The 20,679-nt window shown below is 38.0% G+C and overlaps 1 protein-coding gene across 1 annotated transcript; it reads right to left on the bottom strand.

Moving 5' to 3' along the window:
- Positions 1-445: 445 nt before the first annotated feature.
- On the bottom strand, positions 446-12,922 carry LOC108277338 (docking protein 3). Its single transcript, XM_017489977.3, has 5 exons — positions 12,606-12,922; positions 10,432-10,722; positions 10,145-10,235; positions 3,240-3,412; positions 446-3,053 (listed from the first exon to the last, which is right to left on the bottom strand). The coding sequence occupies exons 1-5, from the start codon at positions 12,666-12,668 to the stop codon at positions 2,067-2,069; spliced, it is 1,605 nt and encodes a 534-aa protein (XP_017345466.1). The 5' UTR covers positions 12,669-12,922; the 3' UTR covers positions 446-2,066.
- Between the last annotated feature and the right edge of the window lie 7,757 nt (positions 12,923-20,679).

Below are 20,679 nucleotides of genomic sequence, written 5' to 3'. Positions count from 1 at the left end.
AACCTGAGTCCACCTGTTTAATCAGTTGATCTTGGCTTTCAATAGATTCAGGTGTGGCTTCTGCTTGGTTGGAATGAAAACCTTTAAGGATAAGATTGCCTACCCCTGCGTTACAGTAACAATAAAATCAACTCGATATATGATGTAGTCTCCAGAACCAGCATAACTGGTGTCAAGAGCATTTAAACACTCAGAATGGTCACTGGAACAATCCTATATAAATGTAAACCTGCTGTATCTCTTTCATACTTACTGTATTTAGCCTATGCTTTTTATATCTTGCAAACAATATTGAGTAAATATGCAAGGTGTTACCATAAAAGCCTGCATTATAATAATTTGATTTATTTTTTGTGATATGCAGCAGCCTATACTGATATACAAACCTCAGCCTTGTTCAAATACAATTGATGTATGTTTTATATATACATGAGTGGCCAAATCATACATTTTATATATTTTATTACTATAGGAAAGTGCCATTTATGAGCAACTCACAAAAATAACAGCCAGTTTGTGTGATCTGTGTCTCTGCTGAATCGTGTCTAATGCATCATTCTGTGGTAATTTAGGCCCTAAATGCACCATTCAGTATTCAGAATTACTTCAGAACTTATTGCTCCATAAAGCATCAGGAGACAGATATTGCCCTCTACAGGTTGCACAACAAAGTGCATGGTAATATTATGAAATGAAATTCTTAGATCGTTTAAAAATGGCAAGGTTGATCTTTTTATTTTAGAGATTCACATTCAAATCCATCCATTAGTCTGATAACTGATATATTTTTATTGTTTAAACTAGTTGTGGAACATAGGAACTTAACAAAGTATCTGAAACAAGCCCCTCACATATGTACATTAGTTGGAATATGATAAAGATGAAACAATGAGCCAAAGGTGTGTTATATGGTGAGAAGCGAAATGGTGATGATAAACCATATATATGAATTCCAAATTGTTTTGAAATAGTTGTGCATAATTTCACATTAATTTGAATTTGTACTCAAGATTGTGTGAGTAATGCGTCCTTGATATCTCCTGTTTTCAGCTCAATTATTATTGCTCCACTGCCTGTCTTATCTCTCAAGCAAATTACCAACACTCTGAAATGAATCATCATGGCTCTGGAGATGATCTTCAAAACTCTGGAGATGATCCTGAGCCCCTTAGTTTTGATTATAAGTGTTCTGATTGATGATCAGTGTAATCGGTAATCAATTTTCTGATGTCAATCACTATGGGTCTGGAAATGAGCATTGAAACTCATTATCAAAACCAGATTATCTTTAATACTCTGTAATTGATTGTCAAGGTTCCCATCATTAGGGCTCACAAAGTGATTATCAAAAGTCTGTAATCAGTGCTCAGGGTTCTAGAGTCATTCATTGGTGCTTTGAAACAGCTTGTCAGTGTTCTGGAGCCAATCATCAGAGCTTTGGAGCGATCATCATTAATCCTACCATTAACACTCCAGCCCATCATTGAGAATCCAGGCATGTAGGCAATCATCAAAGACTTGGAGATGATCATCAGGGCTGTGCGGGCAAGATTCTTAACCGAGACTATATTCCACTCTTAACCAAGGAATTCGTTGTCACAAATCTAGCACTCTGTCACCATGAAAAGACCAGGCCTCTGGTGGTGATCATCGTGGCTTTAGAGATGATCATTAAAACTAAATAATGGAAATAATCCTCAAACATCATCAGTGTAACCAATGACAAGAGTTATGAAGTCAATAATCGATGATAAATAGCACTCATCCGAACTCTGATTGCTAATTTGATCATCAGGGATCTGGAGCCAACCGTCTCAAAGTTGAGGTGATAAACAGCATGCTATAGCAAATTAGTTTTCAGTGTTCTTTAGTGGAACTTTAATGTTCTGGAGCCATATTCTTGACACGTTGATGAGTGAATCTGTCACATAGACCAATAGAAAAGTTCTTCTGTTTTCCTCACTCCCTTAGAGTAAGGGGGTTCAGTGGATCTCTTATGCTGAGAGGGGCAGTTCTATCACTTTTTTGAATAAATAAGAGCCAACAAAAAACAATCGCAGAGTATACTATAACCTTTTGGGTAAATTATCATAGGTCCAAAATCTCTCATCTTGAGAGTCCTCAAGGTTGGAGGGGTCCATTTGGAAGTGTGTATCAGATGCACAAGGTGGGTAGATATAATCTTGATCTTCCTCATTGTGCACAGACTCCTTATTGTCCCCATAATCATCATAATAATCCGTTACTTCTGAGTATATTTCAGCTCCATGGACATTAGGTATACGCTGGATAGCTAATCGCTCCATAGACATATCCAGCTGCTCTTCTTCCTTCATGCAGGGTATGTCCTTAGAAAGCTTCAGAAAATTAGACGGTGGACCAGATTGTTGGTTCTTATAGTCCTTGTTGAAACCTACAGCTTGAGAGTCGTTGAGGTCAGAGCAGACAGTTAGATTGTGCGAATGAGGTTTGTAGAAATCTACTATGTTGTCAACAGCCTTATTCTTGCTCACATAATCAGCATAATTTGCCACTTCTGAGTAAACTGCTTCAGCTTTGTCGTCCTTAAATTCAGTATGAATGGATAATCGCTCTGGGTTCGTCTGATCTTTGTCTTCTATGACACCGAAAATGTCCTCAGGGAGGGTGTCAAATTCAGGAAATGGCTCAAGTTGTTGGTTCTTGTAATCATTGGTGCTCTTTGGGTGTAAGTTTGATTTGCTAATCATAGCATAAACTGGATCTTGGACATTGCTTGAGAGAGGAGGAGTGCTTTTGATGCTCTTCACTTGGTTGTCTTTGCTGGGATTATCACTCAAGTTTATGGAGTTTAACGAAAAGCTTGTGGTCAGTTTTTTCTTCGGATGCTTTATTTGCGCCGGAGGTGTGTGGGATTGCTGATCTTTGGGTCTTGTTCCGGATGTTTCCGCTTTTGGAAGTTTCTTGAGAGCATCGCTGATGATTGTGAAGAGGCGATCACTATGATTCGTGGCAAACTCAAAGTAGCCTTCACCGGACTCGCACCTGCGACCTGCTTCGAAATTAAAAGCCAGCTAGGGAGCAAGAAAAGAAATGGAGCATTTCAGGGGAATATCTCGTTTCTTCCTGTAGAAAATGCCAGCAATGCAGAAACATGAAAAAAAAATACTGAAAGAGATGAACACATTTAACAAGGAGTGCTCTGCCATTTTTACCCAAACAAAACCTAAACATGAAAGAGAAATTCTATACTAACTTACCATGTCTTGACCAAATTTCCTGACGAAGCGATATGGCCATGTGAGGAGAACCTGCTTCGTTTTGCGGTTCTTTAGTAGTAAAGAGTCGTGTTGTGGTGTGAGAAAGTATTCTCCATACAGCTCACACCGTAATGCTGCCTCTGTAGCAACGGCAATTACCAGGAAATCCCGCACTACACAAAATAAAGAAAATAGAACATTCGTTAATTAACAAAATACACTGAACTGATTAATGATATATATAACATATAACTGCTGAATGTGTAATAATAATAATAATAATAATAATAATAATAATAAACATTGTCATTCAGAATTGAAGGTCCAAACTCCACTTAAGAGAATGAAAAGGACCAGCATTTGTGCTCCAAAGTGTACAAACAAAAATGTATTATCTGTTCTTCCTTTTTCTTCCTTTTCATGTTTCCTTTAATTTCCTTTCTACCCTGCCCATTCCTTTCCTTTCCTTTCCTTTCCTTTCCTTTCCTTTCCTTTGTCCTGTTTCCTTTACTTTCTTTTAATTTGCTTTCTTACCCTGGCCCTTCTTTTCCTTTCCTTTCCTTTCCTTTCCTTTCCTTTCCTTTCCTTTGTCCTGTTTCCTTTACTTTCTTTTAATTTGCTTTCTTACCCTGGCCCTTCTTTTCCTTTCCTTTCCTTTCATGTTTCCTTTAATTTCCTTTCCTACCCTGCCCATTTCTTTCCCGTTCTTTCCTTTCCTTTGGTTTCCTTTCCTTTTTCCTGTTCCCATGACGTTCCTTTAATTTCCTTTCCTACCCTGCCCTTTCCTTTCCTTTCTTTTCCTGTTTCCTTTACTTTCCTTTTCTACCCTAGTCCTTCTTTTCCTTTCCCCTTCCTTTCCTCCAATGTCCCTTCCTAACCTGCCTGTTCCTTTCTTTATCTTTCCAGTTTCCTTTCCTTTAATTCATTTTTCTACCCTGTCCCTTCCTTTTCTTTCCCTTCCTCTAATTTCCTTTCCTAACTTGACCTTTCCTTTCTCTTTTCTTGTCAGTCTGTATGAAACACATGTGCCTTATTAATGTTTTTTTCTTCTTCTCTTCCCAGGTGTTTTGCCATGCTGTTATTCCTGCAGACAGCAGATCCGGACAAGCCGTTATACACAGCTCTTGTGCCAAACACAGCTGAAAAGATAATCAGGCTGTGGCAGAGTCTGCACCTGTCTTGCTTTTTGCTCACAATCCTTTGCACCCAGAGAGAGAGAGAGAGAGAGAGAGAGAGAGAGAGACAGAGAGACAGAGAGACAGAGATGCGATTACTCTGCAAAAGATTTCACTTCAATCAGGTGCTTGCTCTTTCAGTGGAAGCATTTTTCTCCACCTTTGCACGGCTCTTTAATTTCATCCTCTGATGCTCAGCAACAGGTTTTTTTCCCCCCTCTGTCCATTTTTTAAGACAGCTTTTCTCTGATGCTGTCTTTTATTACAGCAAAATTCTTGTCAAACTCACTTTACACACATATGTCCTGTGTGCACAATTTGACACAAATGGCCGTGAGCTTTCCACATTGTGCAACTGTCAACATTCAGAAGAACCATGGCGGGTGCAGGGGGGAGGTGTGTGTGTGTGTGTGTGTGTGGGGGGGGGGTTCTGCAGGGGTCGACTACCATGGGGTAGTCGACCCCCCCATCTTATCTTATCTTTTCTTGTCTTATTATAAGATATAATATACCAAATATAGGATCATTAAACTTGTTTCTCGACAGCTTTTTTTCAAGCATGAAATACATTTTTAGCATTTATTTCTACAAAGAAGCAAATGAGTTAAAGCGTCTACAAACAGGCTGATAAATATTTTATTTGATTTATAATAATCTCATCATAAGATATATTAGATAAATGTGGCTATATTCAAGATATTTTTTGTAGTGTAGCTTGATTTCCTCATAAACTAATGATGTGCTATACAAATATAGGCCTGGTTTCTTCTGAATGAGTTAGAAAATGTGTTATGAATACTGCTTATAATGCAATTCATAATGCTTATAAAGATGGCTAATCAGTGTAATGAATGACCACAGTTAATTATAGCTGTGTATAACGTACTACTTATTAGGAATGCATTGTAAATAACACAATATGAATGACGTTTATAGAAAGGGTTACAAATATATTCTAAAATAATAGAAAATATTTGTATCCTTTTTTGCTACCCAGTGAAATAGCCTGAGACTTTCGGATATGTGTACAGCGTTATCGGTGTGTTCTGTGTGAGAGTGGAATTGTGACTGGAAAAATGTTCATCAGCACCAATTGTTAAATCAATAATTAAGAAGCCTCTCAATGATCTCTGGTCATCAAGGGTACAATACAAAACACTGTTGCTATGAGACAGCTCTGAGGAAACCACGGGTCCATTTAAGACAGACGTTTGAACAACAGAGCGTAAGTAATCGACTAAAGTCATTTTGCATATTAAAGACAGCAATGTGAGACTTGAGCTGTAATTGCTTTTCAGCCTCACCCGAAGCAGACGTCTGATACAAGATGTCTCTTGTGCTGGATGTTTGGTTTTGAGCGTGTGATTGAACTGACTCTAAATAAAGTTTGTTCTGTGGTTGTGCATGCTATTTTCTGCTTGAGTAGCATACGCGCTCAAACCGACAAGGAAGGAAGTGGCAACTATGCATGTCTTTTGTTTCAAAAGCATTCAGATAATTAGTCAGGTTAGTTCCTTTCAACTTTATCTACTCCAGATTGATCCACATTTATAGTTACCTAGGTGAAGCCCTGGTGCTTAATTTCACAAATTTTTTGTAATGAGACGCATTATAAAGTATATTAAGTGTGATCAGAAAGTTGCTAGAAGTCAACAGATGATGTGTAGACATATTTGCATATTCATGGGTTCATCGTCATTTGCATATCCAATTAGAATGTAGGGTATATGAAAACGGAACTATAGAAAGAAGTCATATTTGGCGTCATGGTAACACAAAGTAACATTTTATGCATTTACAAAATACTATATCCTTTATGAAGAGCGCAGGCATCATGAAGCAGTGGAAGTGAGTGTTTGTAAAAATAGACTTGATGGAAATGGTTATAGACGGAATCATTCACTTACATTTTAATAACCGTAAATACACTGTATGGTCAAAAGTTTGTGGACAGCTGACGGTGGTTGGGATCAGGGCACAGTGTCAGACTTGATACAACACTGACTACGTTTACATGGACAGAATAATCTAATTATTGACTTTATTCTGAATAAGACAGTATTCTGATTAAGGTGTTTACATGAGTCGCTTTTAAAATATTCCTTACGTGTTCCTGTTTTACATGTTATAGAACAGAGATCGATTAACGGCACACGTGATTACGTCACCACGCCACGCCGTCCGACGTTCCCTCCAGAATTTCACGTATCGACATACAGTTTGTCTTCGTTATGATAATATACACAGTGTTCATTTTTAATTTCACGAAAGCTTCAAGTGCAGTTAATTATTTGTCGTGCTATATGTGCAAATAGACGACTGCTTGAAGCCGTGGGCTGCATCCTAAACTAGTTACTTACCTACTATATAGTAACCGAAATACATTTACTATGCCTACTATATAGTAGGTAAGTACGCGGTTTGGGACGCAGCTGTGCTCTCTTGTTTGCCGTCAGACGGTTGAGCGCTGCTGTGTGTGTACGTGTCCTGTCACAAAATGCGGTGAGAACTCCCACACGACGTTAATAACGTGATTAAGGTGTGTACAGGTCTGTAACGCACGTCGATAATGCAACTAAAACAGGAATACTCCACACGTCTTAATTCCATTTGTGTTTACTTCGAGTAAATCGGATTAAGGTGACTTTAATCGGATTAAGGTCAACAATAATCACTGTTTACATGCAAGTTTCTTAATCAGAGTATCGTCTTAATCGGGTTAATATCGGATTATTGTTGTCCATGTAAACATACTGAATCTGAAGGTTAAAAGCCTCGCTCAAGGGTCGAACAGTGGCAGCTTTTTAACCTACAGTGGTGGTCACCAACATTCTTCTTTGAGATCTACCTTTCTGCATTTTTCATCTCCAACCAAAATCTAACACACCTGTTTTAGCTGATCAAGAACTTCTTAAGGCAATATATACTGTAGATGGTCAGTTGGGCATGATTAGGGTTGGAGCTAGTCTTCAGGAAGGTAGATCTTCAGGAACAGGTTTGGTGACCACTGGCTCAGAACCTTAAAGGAATTTCTTTAAGCACCAGGATTCGAACGTTTCCAAGCACCAGCATTCAATTCAAACAGACTAAACGCTGCAAGTGTGAAAGCGCACCACTTTAACATTTTCACACTTTGTACTGTTTATCACAATAAACCTTCTTCACCGGTCTGTGAAGAACACACAACTTAAGGAAGGTACTTTAAGGCGTGAAATTCATTTGTGCTGTAAAGCTACTTTTCAACTGAAATACTTTTCAAGTGAAAACAGACACCCACTACTGAGTCCAATTAGCACGTCGTAGTGCAGCGATAAACAGGCTATTCACTTTCCTTAGCAAGTCTGACGAGACAGAAATACTATTTTTCATCCCTGCTGCAAAAGTAAAAGTGTTTTACTGTACATTGATCCTCACTCCTGCGTTATACACTTTATACTTGACTCCCTAGTGAAGGGGCCATCAATCAAACTGGTGTGACTGCAGGCTTTTGTCCCAACTAAGCAGGAGTCATGCCTGATAATCGATTGAGGGCAAAGATGAACAGATTAAACAGGTGGAATCAGGTGTGGCTCCTGACTGGTTGGAATTAAAACCTGCAGCTACATCAGATTGAATACCTCTGATCTAGTACCCAAGCAGGTTGAAGTAAATGGAGGTGAAAGATCAGAGCAAGGTACATCATATCACTGAACCACCGGAACATCATCCAGAGGAATATTTTTGCTCCTATTTGTACACCTGAGGTGAACTCTGATGCCTTTGTCCTCTTTGCTACAGTATAGAAAGCAAAAAGGGTCCAGAGTTTGATGCTCCATTTATTAAAAGTTTGCTTCATTCATCATTCATTTATCTTCAGTAAGTATTTCATCCTGCTCAGGGTTGAGGTGGATTTGAAGCCTATTCCGGGAACACTGGGCGGGAGGCACTTTCACACATTCATTCACAACAGGGAAATTTCACGTTGCCAGTTCACAAGAGGAAGCCAGAGAACATAAAGGACACTCATTTGGAGGACACGTGAAACACCACTCAGACAATTACCTGCGATCAGGGTCGAACCCTGGAGCTGTGAGGCTGCAAAGCAACCCGCAGAGCCACCATGACAACTTTTATGGTCTATTATCTGGGTACTGTGCGCAACAAACTCACTGAGTTTCCTAACCTTCTTTTTCCTTCTTCCTCTTTCTCATGGTGCATCAGTCTCTCTCTCTCTCTCTTTCCGTCTGTCTCCCTAACTTGTAGTCGAACCCACAGAATGGCTTCACTTCCTCTCCACACATTTTCACGTCACTGCATACAAAGAACCTGTTTCAAACAAACACGTCTTTCCATTCTTGCAGGACTGATAAGGAGCTGGTTCAATTTTAATTCACTCATCACACATGAGCTTAAATGGTTCAGGGCATCCAAAGACTAAGTTCTCACGTCGTAGAGTGTGTTGACCCCATAAGGAAGAGAAAGTCATGTCTAGTTTTCTATTTCGTTTGAGATACGCGGCAGACACACCCAGCTGGGAACGGAGAAAACACACCACCCAGTTTATGGAATAAAGCTCGGACACCTGTGGCCCAGCATCTCAGGCCTGAGGATGTGGAAGTGAAAATGATGAAACACAAGTTCACAAATGCCAGTATTATCCACAGGAGTCTATGAAAGAGAATCTTCAGTGCACCACTAAGTGCTCTTAATATTCCATCAGTTATTAACCACATTAACCGAATTCTTAAATCTGATTGGCCAGAAGGTGTTGAGTAATTTTCTATAACAATAGCTCTGACAATAGTTCCAGTCGCAAGGACAATCATATGTAACCTAACACAACTTCTATGTCAGATGCCCCTCTTAAATGGATTGTAATTGTTAATATGGTTAAGTTGAATGTAAGTAGAGGTTTATTTAGCATGTTTGAAAGGAGTCTCCAGTGTTAGTGCATCGTAACAGTCTGAGTTAAAGCTGTAACTTGAAGAATTCAGGACAGAGGGATTTGTTGTTTCTCGGTAACATGACAAGCTGTGTATTCTTTGTCTAATTATCTTCAGGAGAGAAAAATAGAGGCTGGTCTGAGAGGGATAGTCTGTTTATAGCTGCTATAACAAGTGATGATAGGAATGACTTTGTTTTGTGTTCACTTTTTCTTCCTGTACATTTGAAAAGCATCAAGATATTGTTTCATGGGGCCTGTGTTTTTCCGTACTGCAACTTTCGGTAAAAAGTCAGCGCGAAAGTATGAATATTTGTCAACAGTCCTGCTTTTAATATGTAATCAACTCCTTATTTAAAGAGTGAAAAGTCACACACTGGAAATATATATATATATATATATATATATATATATATATATATATATATATATATATATATATATATATATAAACAAAGTCAGTATTTTGCAAAAGCTGATAACGATGAAAAAAAAAAAAACAAATGTGGATAACAATGGCATTTAAGTACACTCTGCTGGATTTTAAGACCTGGCAAGAACTGTCTTGTGGGGTCCTTGTCTCTGGCTCTGTTTTGACCTTGTGGGGACATTTGGCTGGTCAAAGGAAGAGGAAAACTGCTTTAAATAAAAAAAACTTTTATTTGAAAACTTCATGAGACAAAATGTTTGCTTTTGGTTACTGAAATTTTGATATATCATAGCATTAAAAAGCTGCATTAAAATGATGTCAGTGGAAATTTTTTACAAGGACAAAAACGTGTGTGTGTGTGTGTGTGTGTGTGTCTTACCACTCTCACTGGTGCCGTACAGTGTGTTCTCCTCCATCTCTATAGGTTGATGATGATCCTGCTTCTGTGATCTACACTCAGTCTGATTCAACTGGAAAAGGCAAGAAGACAATAATGATAATAATAATAATAATAATAATAATAATAATAATAATAATAATAATAATAATAATACACACTAATATGAGTATCTGGGCTAGAAGCCTGTAGGACAACCACTGTGGTATTGAACAAAAAATGTTTTTTTTTTTGTTTTATTTTTAAATATTTTGAAAGAGTGTACGTACAGGGAATGCCAGCTTGCACAGCTCCACGATCCAGCTTTGCAGCTCTGAGGTCGGAGCGGCGAACATGTGGGTCTTATCTGCAGTTTCAAGCAGGAATGTGCTGCATTCTTTTGGACATCCCTCAGCCTCTCCTTCTGTTATCTTGACACAATCCCTCATCACGATCACCTTCCTACCCTCGGCCCGTTTTTTACTCTCCTTCATCGAGGACTTGCTGAACTCAAAGATCTCCAGACGGGAGACACTGTGCGTGCTGTCGGCTACAGCCTCGGCCCATACCTTCTTCCATTTCTAACACACACACACACACACACACACAAACAAACACACACACACACACACACACACACAAACACACGCACTTGTCTTACTATCTTTGTATTAATTATGTATCCTTAGACATAATTAATAATGCAGCAAAAATTTGTTCTATCACTACACTTAAACCTGACCCTAAGCAATCAAAAGGAAACTTTTTTGAATTGTTTATTTATTTATTTTTAAAATTAAACCTGTAGTTTTTCCTATAAACGCAGAGTTTCTTTTGGGGACAACAAGGTCAAAACTGTCACATATTCCTGTCCTTCTTGCATTCATTCTCACCGAAAGTCAATACTATCTGATATGCGTCTACTTAGCAATGTTTATTCCCACTGGCTCAGAGTGTCTTTTTTTTTTTTTTAGAAACTGTGAATGTTCACACATTTTACACCGGACATGTCCTCAGGCTGTTTACACACAGCGACAGACACTTATGAGTCATGTTTTCCATGACTATACTTCTTCTGCTTTTTCATTTTTAGAAGAAGAAAGAATAATAAATATTCTTAAAAAAAAAAAAAAAACTGATCATGTAGAATAATTACCCAATCAGAATGATTGAAATCATAGATATTAATGAAATGATAGAATACTGGAACAATAAGGGGGCAACATATCAGCAGATTAAAGCATAGATGACCATATACTAAGTAAAAATTGTCTTGTTAAACTCTGGAAAGATGAACGGGTGAAAATCAGAACAATAAATCCAAAGAAATCGTTAAACAGTGCAGGAAATGCAGTTATAAAAGATTTTGGCGCAGCTTTTCTTTTATAGTAGAGTCGATGAATGCAGCCTTTACACTGAATTAATGAAATATTATTACTTTATTACTTTTAAATTGCTATCTTATTAAGGAAGGACCGGAAATGTCTCACAGCCACCGATTACATTTTTTTTTTACTAATTAAAGAATGACATGTCATTGTTTTTATCCTTTTTAATAGTTACATTTAATGTTGCAGAATTACTTTATGTATTTCTACAGGATTAAAAGTGACATCTACTAGACGGTAGGTCAGGTTTCCAAGTCGAACTGTAAAATGTTAACATTCTTAAACAATCTCTATCTCTCGTAAAAACGTTCCGCTGTCGTCGTGATTGTTGTCATGAGCTGTGTGTCGAATTTATATTGAAAAGTTTTGACAAATTTAGAAGATCCAGTGCACATGACGGACCATTTGGTATGGTTTTAAGGCTCGATGAGAGGTTTTTAAAATTCAAACACTCACTGAAATTGAAAAACTGGTTAGTGTTACTGAATAACTGTCTAAAATAATGCATAAGTATGTGATTTGAAAGACTACCCTAGTTTGTTTTGCCCTTCCGACACAATTTTTATGTTGGTGTGGCACCACACATACACATACCATTCATTACTGAGCCAAGAAGAAATATTTGCAAACTGGATGGATTCAGAAATAAATGGAGGAGATCTGATTTATGAGATCTGATCTTTGATATTTGATCTTTGAATTGCTCCCACAAATGTTGTATAGGATCTAATCAAAACTCATCAGAACAATCCTAACTTATTTGTACGTCCAGTGCCACTTTTCGCTTTTCTGTCCCTGAAATAGTGGCTCTGTCTTGAACACTTACACAGGAAGTTAATGGTCACTTGTCACTTACTAGTAACACACTCTAAAGTCCCACATTTACAAGATTATACTAGTCTAACATGATTTAAAACACACAAAGACTATAAAAGACACACTAACCCACTAAAGCCCTGTGACCCAGTGTAACACAAACAGACATTATCGTGAACACATTGTTACACTATGCAACAAACACGCTAACCTAAAATAACTTTTACTATTGTCAGCTTATTTATCAGGTTGTGTCTCACCTTCCCAAAGCGCTGTTGCTGTTGGTAGAGCATCCCTTTCTTTCTGACGTCTCCCTCCATCATTCATCAGACCAGCAGTCTCCGTGTCTTCCTGTCTCTTTCTGTCCCTCGCTTTTATCTCTCGAGCGTATCTGTCTTTCCTTTTCTATTTATGCTTTCCTCTCTCACACTTTGTCTGTCTTTCTCTTCTTCTCCCCTGCAGTGTCTTCATTTGGCTTCTGTGTCTTCATGCCTCTTGTCGTGTTCCTCTTTTTTTTCTGATGTACTGGGTTGCAGAAGTTTGTGGCTATGGTGTGTGTGTTTGTGTGTGACCTTGTTAAAGTCACTTCCTGTAAGAATATATGTCTATAGTTAGATGAGTGGGTGTATGTGTGTGTGTGTGTGTGTGTGTGTGTGTGTGTGTGTGTGTGTGTGTGTGCATAAAACATGAACCGTTGCTCTTCATGCTTGCAAAACAGAGCCAAAATTGGGGTGATATGCTTATACTTCATCCAAACGTTTCTTTTTCTCTCTATCTCAGTGAAGATTAATATGAAAACAGTGGTACAATACGAAAAGCCCTGACATCTCACCCCTTGCCAAACTTCGTCATGTGCAGGTGTTTGTGCAGATGTTCTTTGGCCCATATAATAGACTTATCGTGTTTAGCACTCTCTGCTGGATGCAAGAAGAATTACAGTACTGTAATTCTGACAACATTGTAACACTGTAACATCTGTAACACTGACAAGTGTTTTCCTTCCCCCACAACCAACTCCATCTCCCTTCCGAAAGTATGTGTGCCTTCCGAGTGGACATGAGTAGCCCTGGGAAAGGAGTACATTTACAGCGCAGAAATATGTAAATAGATGCTAGATTCCTTGCATCACAGATGATTATAGAAAGAGGCAGGCAGGGCATGACTCCCTGTAATGAAAACCCTTTCACACAATCATGTTAACATTAATTAAACAAATTAAATGTTTATATTCAAATATTTGTGATGTGTTTAGTAATTCTGGTGGTAATTTCTTCCTAATTTGTTGGTCATTTCTGCAAAACGTTAGCTGTTGTATGTTTGAACAGAGTGTACAGATCTAAAAGACTAAAGGACTAAAGCACTGCTGCATCACACTCTTAAGTACAGATGAATTCCCAGTGGCACCACTATCAGTAGGTTGTCAAAAGGCATTGTGGGTAATGTAGGAAACCAACGCAAAAATAGACCATCAGGTCAGTATCCACTGAAGATCACGTTTTAATTTTAATGATTGATATTGTTAAGAATTTCGAGACATTCAGGGTGGATTTTAATCCTTTAAGTTTGAAAACTCAGGTCAACTAATTTGGTGAATTTCTGAGGAAACTCACACGCGATTAGAAGCTGATACATTACAGAAAAAGACATGTGACACGTTTTGAGATGTCCTGAAGCTATAAAGGACTCACTGGGAGGTGGTTTTTTTGAAGACATGAAGCTGTATTGTTATCTCATTGCGCCATTTTTTAAAGTACTTGTGTTATTTACACATGAATATTTTGGAGAAGCAAACCTCTTTTGAAGACAATTCAGAAAAGATGACCAATTCACCCTTGGTTTCAATAAAGTGTAGTCTGATCTTAATCTGAAGTGCAACATACATGCGCAAAAGTTAAAACAGCACCGCAAAGCCACAACAGGAAATAAATACCTAAATTCAATAGAGAAAAGTAACAGAATTGTTGTAAGCAAATCACGCAGTTGATAAGCAAACTCAAAATCATTCATGATATTGTTGGGAGGACGCGAGTTACAATCCCTACATCCAATAGGTGACATGGAGTCAATGAGAACAGAATTCACTGTGCTCTCTCTGGTTGTGAGGGATGGCATTACTCTCTCAATCAGACTGACACTAACCAATTATGGGCATCTGTGAGCTCATATATGCCGAAGAGGGCAGATGGCACTTTCCATCAAGTGTGATCTGAAGCAGTTTGAAAACATGGTTTCATCTTGGAGAGAGCACATGTTTCCCTTCACCCCTGGTTGGTAGCTGTCATCTGGTAAGCACTAGACATTAGGAAGGAACGGGCCAAATACCAAATTGGGAAGAAAAAAAAAAAACTAAAATTTTAATTAGCTTTCAAATCTGTTCAAACGTGAAGAAAAATCCCTTTAAAATCCAATACGCATGAACACGTTTTAAATAATGCATGATGTTTTTACTGTATGTGTGCAATAATAAATTAGACATTCTGTTTAAAGTTTACAGTCTGGTTTAATTTGCGTATACTGGCAAAGGCCTTACAGCAAAGAGCTCTTTCAGGATCCTGGGCTGCGATTTTAAATAAATAAATAAATAAATAAATAAATAAATAAATAAATCTGCTTTATTATGAATCTAACGTCATATATCAAATTGTCCCCTTTATTTTAACTTCATATTCCCCCACCACCATCACCCACCTCTTGCCTGACTTCCAAATGTTCGCTTATTTATATCTGTACATGTGGCATAGCTAAAGTAGCTGGGCTTATTTTATTTATTTATTTTTAGCTTGCTGAACGGTTTTAAAGACTTTTAGTGATCATTATCTGTCACATGCTTTCAGATCTGTGGTTCAACATGACCTGTGACTGATTTGCTCGCTACGATAGGGCTTATTTTCAGTGCACAGCTTCCTTTTCCTTTGGTTTATAGATAGAAATAAAAACCACAGCCTTGTGTATTCGCTGAGAATCTTACACTTTTTGCAAGAGCCTTTGAAAAGTCTCAGACCTAATTTCTGCAGGCTAGCACATTTAAAGGAACTAAAATATAATGCCCACAATTCCCCCTGTAGCTCAAATGCAGTCACTCAACCAAGACATTCTTTAATTTTGCACAAGGAAAAGAAGCATATAGCCTCCAGTTCAGTTCTAAGCAAACTGCATGCTTTAGATGATATCCAGTGGGTGCTTTTTACACTTAGTTTTCTGAGGTAATGAAGTCTCAGTTAGGCATTATCGATGCAGATTGCGTTCAAACAGCGCCTCAGTAAATATGTTTAAGGACATACGGCATGCTTTATCAACTATACAGCAAGTTAGATTTGCTCATTTTCTATGGAATTAAATTTGTGCCAGAAGTATTGAACGTAACTTTTCAAAAACAAAAAACAAACAAAAAAAAACAAACAGAAATAAACAATGAAAAAGAAGAAAATCACTCTGAAACTAAAAACACTGAACTCAGTGGCAAACATTTGACCTGGTCTTCGAATAAACAGCGTTCTTTGTTTCTAAGCTTCATTTTCGCTACTCATGGTTTATGAATACACTGCCAGAGTTTTCATTAGCGCTTTGAAACTTTCATTTTAAACTCCACTGTAGTTTACGTTGCGAGATTTGGATGGACAGCTCCCTGACCAGGAAGTAGAGACAGATTTTGAAGAGCGTTTGTACTTTGTAGTGGAAATGACTTGCTTAGTCAGTCAGTATATTAGTTCGTAAGTAGTATTTGAGGTTTGGACAGTCTCATACGACTATTTATTTATTTATTTATTTTTAGATGAGCTCTCAGGAGCATCATCCTCCTGCTCCTCCTCCTCCTCCCCTCTTCCTCCTCAGCTGGACACCTGAGCTGTTGATACAAATCTCACTAGCCAGTGAAAGTAAATCTCTGATAAGCCCCGCCCACAAGAGAGGTTTGTGCCAGAATGACGAACGTAAACTTGCGGAGCATAAATGAAAAGTTTAAAAGTAAAAACGAAAACTCTGGCAGTGCATTCATAAACTATGATGAGTGAAAATTAGGCTTTTTCTGTAACAAAGAATGCTGTTTATTTGAAGACCAGGTTAGATTTTTGCCGCTGAGTACACTGTTTTTAGTTTCAGTGTTTTTCTTCTTTCTCATTGTATATTTTTGTTCTCATTGTATATTTATTGAAATGTTGCATTCAATATTTTGGCACAAATTTAATACCAGAATTTCCTTGCCTATGACTTGGCGAAAGAAGGTGTGAGAATAACCAAACTCGATGGTAAAATGAGACATCTACTTTCAAAGTAGATGTTTTGACATGCAGTGGTATTCTCCGAACAAAGACAAAGGTTCATGTATCTTTCCATGGACCTTAAAGGTTTTATGTTATCTTTCACTTTCTTTTAGTACTCTTTCAGCTGAAAAAAATGGTATGTACATAGCTTTTATGGCAGTCTCAATATTTTTTGTCTTTTCCAGGTTCCTTATAGACCTTTAGGAGTTACAGTATTGTGATAAAATAAGTACACCCCATGGAAACTGTTGGCTTATATATATACATATATATATATATATATATATATATATATATATATATATATATATATATATAGACAAGCAAACATATGATCATCTTTGAAACAGTGCCTATTAATAAAGTTGATATACTTGAACAAAACCACAAAGAAATATAGCTTTCTCAATCATGTATCCAACAGAGATATCAATAAAAGTTATAATCTTCTGTGGAAAAAGTAAGTACATCCTTGGCCTCAGAAGCTAGTATTGCCCCCTTTAGCAAAAATAACTTCTTGTGGATGTTTTGCATAATTGTCCACTAGTCTCTGACATCGGCTTGCTGCAGTTTTTGACCACTCTTCCATGAAATATTCTTTCAGTTGCAAGATGTTTGAGGGTTTTCTTGCATGTACTGCCCGTTTCAAATCCCCCCACAACATTTCAATGGGATTCAAACCTAGGTTTTGACTAGGTCATTCCATAACCCTCCATTTATTCTTTTTGAGCCATTCCTTGGTGGATTTGCTAGAGTGCTTAGGATCATTATCCTGTTGAAAGGTCCACTTTTGGTTCAACTTCAACTTTCGGACAGATGGCCTCACATTATCTTCAAGCACTCTTTGATATGATGCAGAATTCATAGTTAAAGCAATGAATGCAAGCTGTCCAGTCCCTGAGGCAGCAAAGCAACCCCAAAACATAACATTTCCACCACCGTGCACTTTGCTTCTCTTGAAAAGCTGTCTTTGGTCAGTGCCAAACATGTCTGCTGTTGCTGTGGCCAAACAACTCTATCTTTGATTCATCCGTCTGGAGGACATTATTCCAAAAGGCCTGGTCTTTGCCTATATGCTCATTGGCAAACTGTAGTCTTGCTCTAATGTTCTTTTGAGACAGAAAAGGCTTTTTCCTGGCATGCCTCCCATGCAGGTCAGATTGTATAATCATGCACTTTAACACCAACAGTTGCGAGACTTACTAGCAGATCCTATGATGAAATTTTGGGGTTCTTGGAGACTTCTTTTGGCCTCAGACGGTTGGCTCTTGGGCTGAATTTGCTGGGACGGTCAGGCCAGTCGTTTGAAATTTGCACCATTTTAGCATATTTTCCTTACAGTGAAATAATATATTTCAAATAATTTGGAGATCTTTTTAAATCTCTTGCCAGACTGATAGGCATCCACAACCTTTTTTCTGAAAGCCTCACAGAACTCTGTAGATCTCGGCATGATGGCACCACACACCTCAATAACAAAGGGAACTCAGACACTAGATATGAGAGGGGTATAAATAAGACAGGTTCTACCTGCACTCCATAAGCAGGTTTTAATCACTGGCACCCAATCTTCACCACCTGATTAGAATTTTATGGATTTGACGCTGTGATAAATGTAGGGGATGTCCATGTGACTGATCTGTTTTTTTTGTTCATTTAAATTGTGAAAATTACTACAAAATGTCAATTTTATATGTTATTTGATAGACATCAAAGGCACTGTTTCAAAGAGGATCAAATGTCTGCTTGTCCAAATGGGGTGTAATTATTTTTTACACATGACTCTACTGCAGGTATTTGGTGTGATGGAAAAAAAAATTGAGCTACACTCTTAAAAATATAGGACCTTTATGGTTGAATGTCAATATTCAGTATACTGAGGCAACAAGAAACATGGTTAAAGACCCCAGCGGTCTGTTTTTGAAAATTAGTTGTATATTCCATTTCATTTAGTTCAATCTCACAAAACACATCGAGATTAGGTTTTCATTATAATGTGCCATAGTCACAAAAATGGAGACAGATATTAAAATGTAAGCGAGAGAAGCACAAAGAGAAATGAAATGTACATATATAGCAGGAAAATTAAATAAAATACAGCAAAATAAAACAGATTGGGTCTCTAATTGGAAATGGGGCTGTTAGATTACTGGTGCTTTAGGGAACTCGCGCGGTGAAAATTGCATGCAAATTGATCAGAGAGCTCTGAGAAATAATCTCTGAGGAAATGGTGCTCTGTGTGGGTGATTAAATAAATCATGCAGCTCTGAAATTACTGTTCAGCCGTGGAGAAACACCGCTCTCCTGTGTCTGATGGAGGCATTACAGAGCTGAGAGAGAAATCTAGTGTACAAAATGTAATGCCTCAGTTAGCCTGGATACATCTTCAACTGGATTAATGATGTCTAGTGAAAGGAAGGAAAGAAGAAAGGAAGGAAGGATGGATGGATGGATTAGCCCATAATATTGAAGTAGGGGAAAAAGCTATAAAGTTTGTGATTTAGTTTCAAATGAAAAACAGAAAAGTTGTGTTTACCTCCGTAAGTATTCAGCCATGTTGCGAAGAACCCCTAAATTTGTTCTGGTGCAACCAGTTCGCATCGAAAGTCACATGAATAGTTGAAAGGAGTAGACCTGTGAGCAGTTAAACTGTTAAAGTGCTTGTAAATGAATCACATGTAAATGAATCACATGTAAATGAGTCACATGAAAATGAATCACATGAAAATGAATCATATGAAAATGAATCATATGAAAATGAATAAATAAATTAAAAGCAAAAAAAGCAAAAAAAAAAAAAAAAAAAAAAGTGCTTGTGATCTCAATATAAATACACCTGTTCCTGGAAGAACCCAGACTTTGTTAGCTCACATATTTAAACAAACAGCATCATGAAGACTAAAGCGCTATATAAATACATACATACATGCATACATACATACATAAATAAATAAATAAATACCAGGACAATATTTTGGAAAAGTATCAATTATGGTTGTTTTTGTTTGTTTGTTTTTATAAAAAAAATATTCCAATTGAACATCATGCAGTACAGCATTAAGTCCGTTAAAAAAAATAAAATGCAAGGAATAGGAAACAATTGTAATGCTATAAAAAATCAGTAAGCAGGTACAGAGGACATTAGTCAGAGAAGGAACCAATTAGTGGTTAGCACGTTCGCCTCACACCTCCAGGGTCCGGGGTTCGAGTCCCGCTGGGGCCATGTGTGTGCGGAGTTTGCATGTTCTCCCCGTGCTGTGGGGGTTTCCTCCAGGTACTCCGGTTTCCTCCCCCAGTCCAAAGACATGCATGGTAGGCTGATTGGCGTGTCTAAAGTGTCTGTACTGTATGAATGGGTGTGTGAGTGTGTGTGTGTGATCGCGCCCTGCGATGGATTGGCACCCTGTCCAGGGTGTACCCTGCCGATGCTTCCTGGGATAGGCTCCAGGTTCCCCGTGACCCTGAAAAGGAGTAAGTGGTAGAAGATGGATGGATGGATGGAATCAATCAGCCAAGTGTAATTCTGTAAGAGTTACATAAGAGATAAGTACATAAGAGATCTTATGTACACCATAAGATCCACACTTCAGAAGAGAGAAGTTCTTCACAAAACAAAGAGAGCTCAGAGATTGGTGAGAAGACAAAAAAAAAGCCATATGAGTTTGCCAAGAGGCATGCTGGAGACTCAGCAAACATATGGAAAATGGATGTCTGGTACATTTTTTGGCCTTGACACACACAGTGCTACAGTTGGCTGAAAACCCAATACTGCTTATCATCCCGAGAAAGCCATTCCCACAGTGAAGAAATGGTGGTGGAAGCATCATGTTGTAGGGAATGCTTTTTGAACAGGGACTAGGGCAATGGTACAGGGAAATCCTAGGAGAAACAGACAGACTTGAGACTGGTGCAGAGGTTCACCATCCAACAAGGACAATGATTATAGGAGTACTGCCAAAGCTACACTTGAGTGATCCAAGAACCTGAAGATGTTAGAATGGTCCAGTCAAAGACCTCGATCTGATTTGTGAATCTGTGGCAAGACTTAAAAATGTATGTTTACCAACTGTCTCTA

This window comes from Ictalurus punctatus, chromosome 16 (genome assembly GCF_001660625.3).
Source record: "Ictalurus punctatus breed USDA103 chromosome 16, Coco_2.0, whole genome shotgun sequence".
Classification (NCBI taxonomy): Eukaryota; Metazoa; Chordata; class Actinopteri; order Siluriformes; family Ictaluridae; genus Ictalurus; species Ictalurus punctatus.
Note: the sequence above shows the minus strand (reverse complement) of the source record. Positions and strands in the feature narration are given on the sequence as shown.

Coding starts and splice junctions, on each gene's coding strand:
- LOC108277338 (XM_017489977.3), bottom strand. CDS start 12,668: ATGATGGAGGGAGACGTCAGAAAGAAAGGGATGCTCTACCAACAGCAA. Junction 3,413..10,144: donor GTACGGCACCAGTGAGAGTG/GTAAGACACACA, acceptor TATTTTGTGTAG/TGCGGGATTTCCTGGTAATT. Junction 3,054..3,239: donor GGAAATTTGGTCAAGACATG/GTAAGTTAGTAT, acceptor CTTGCTCCCTAG/CTGGCTTTTAATTTCGAAGC.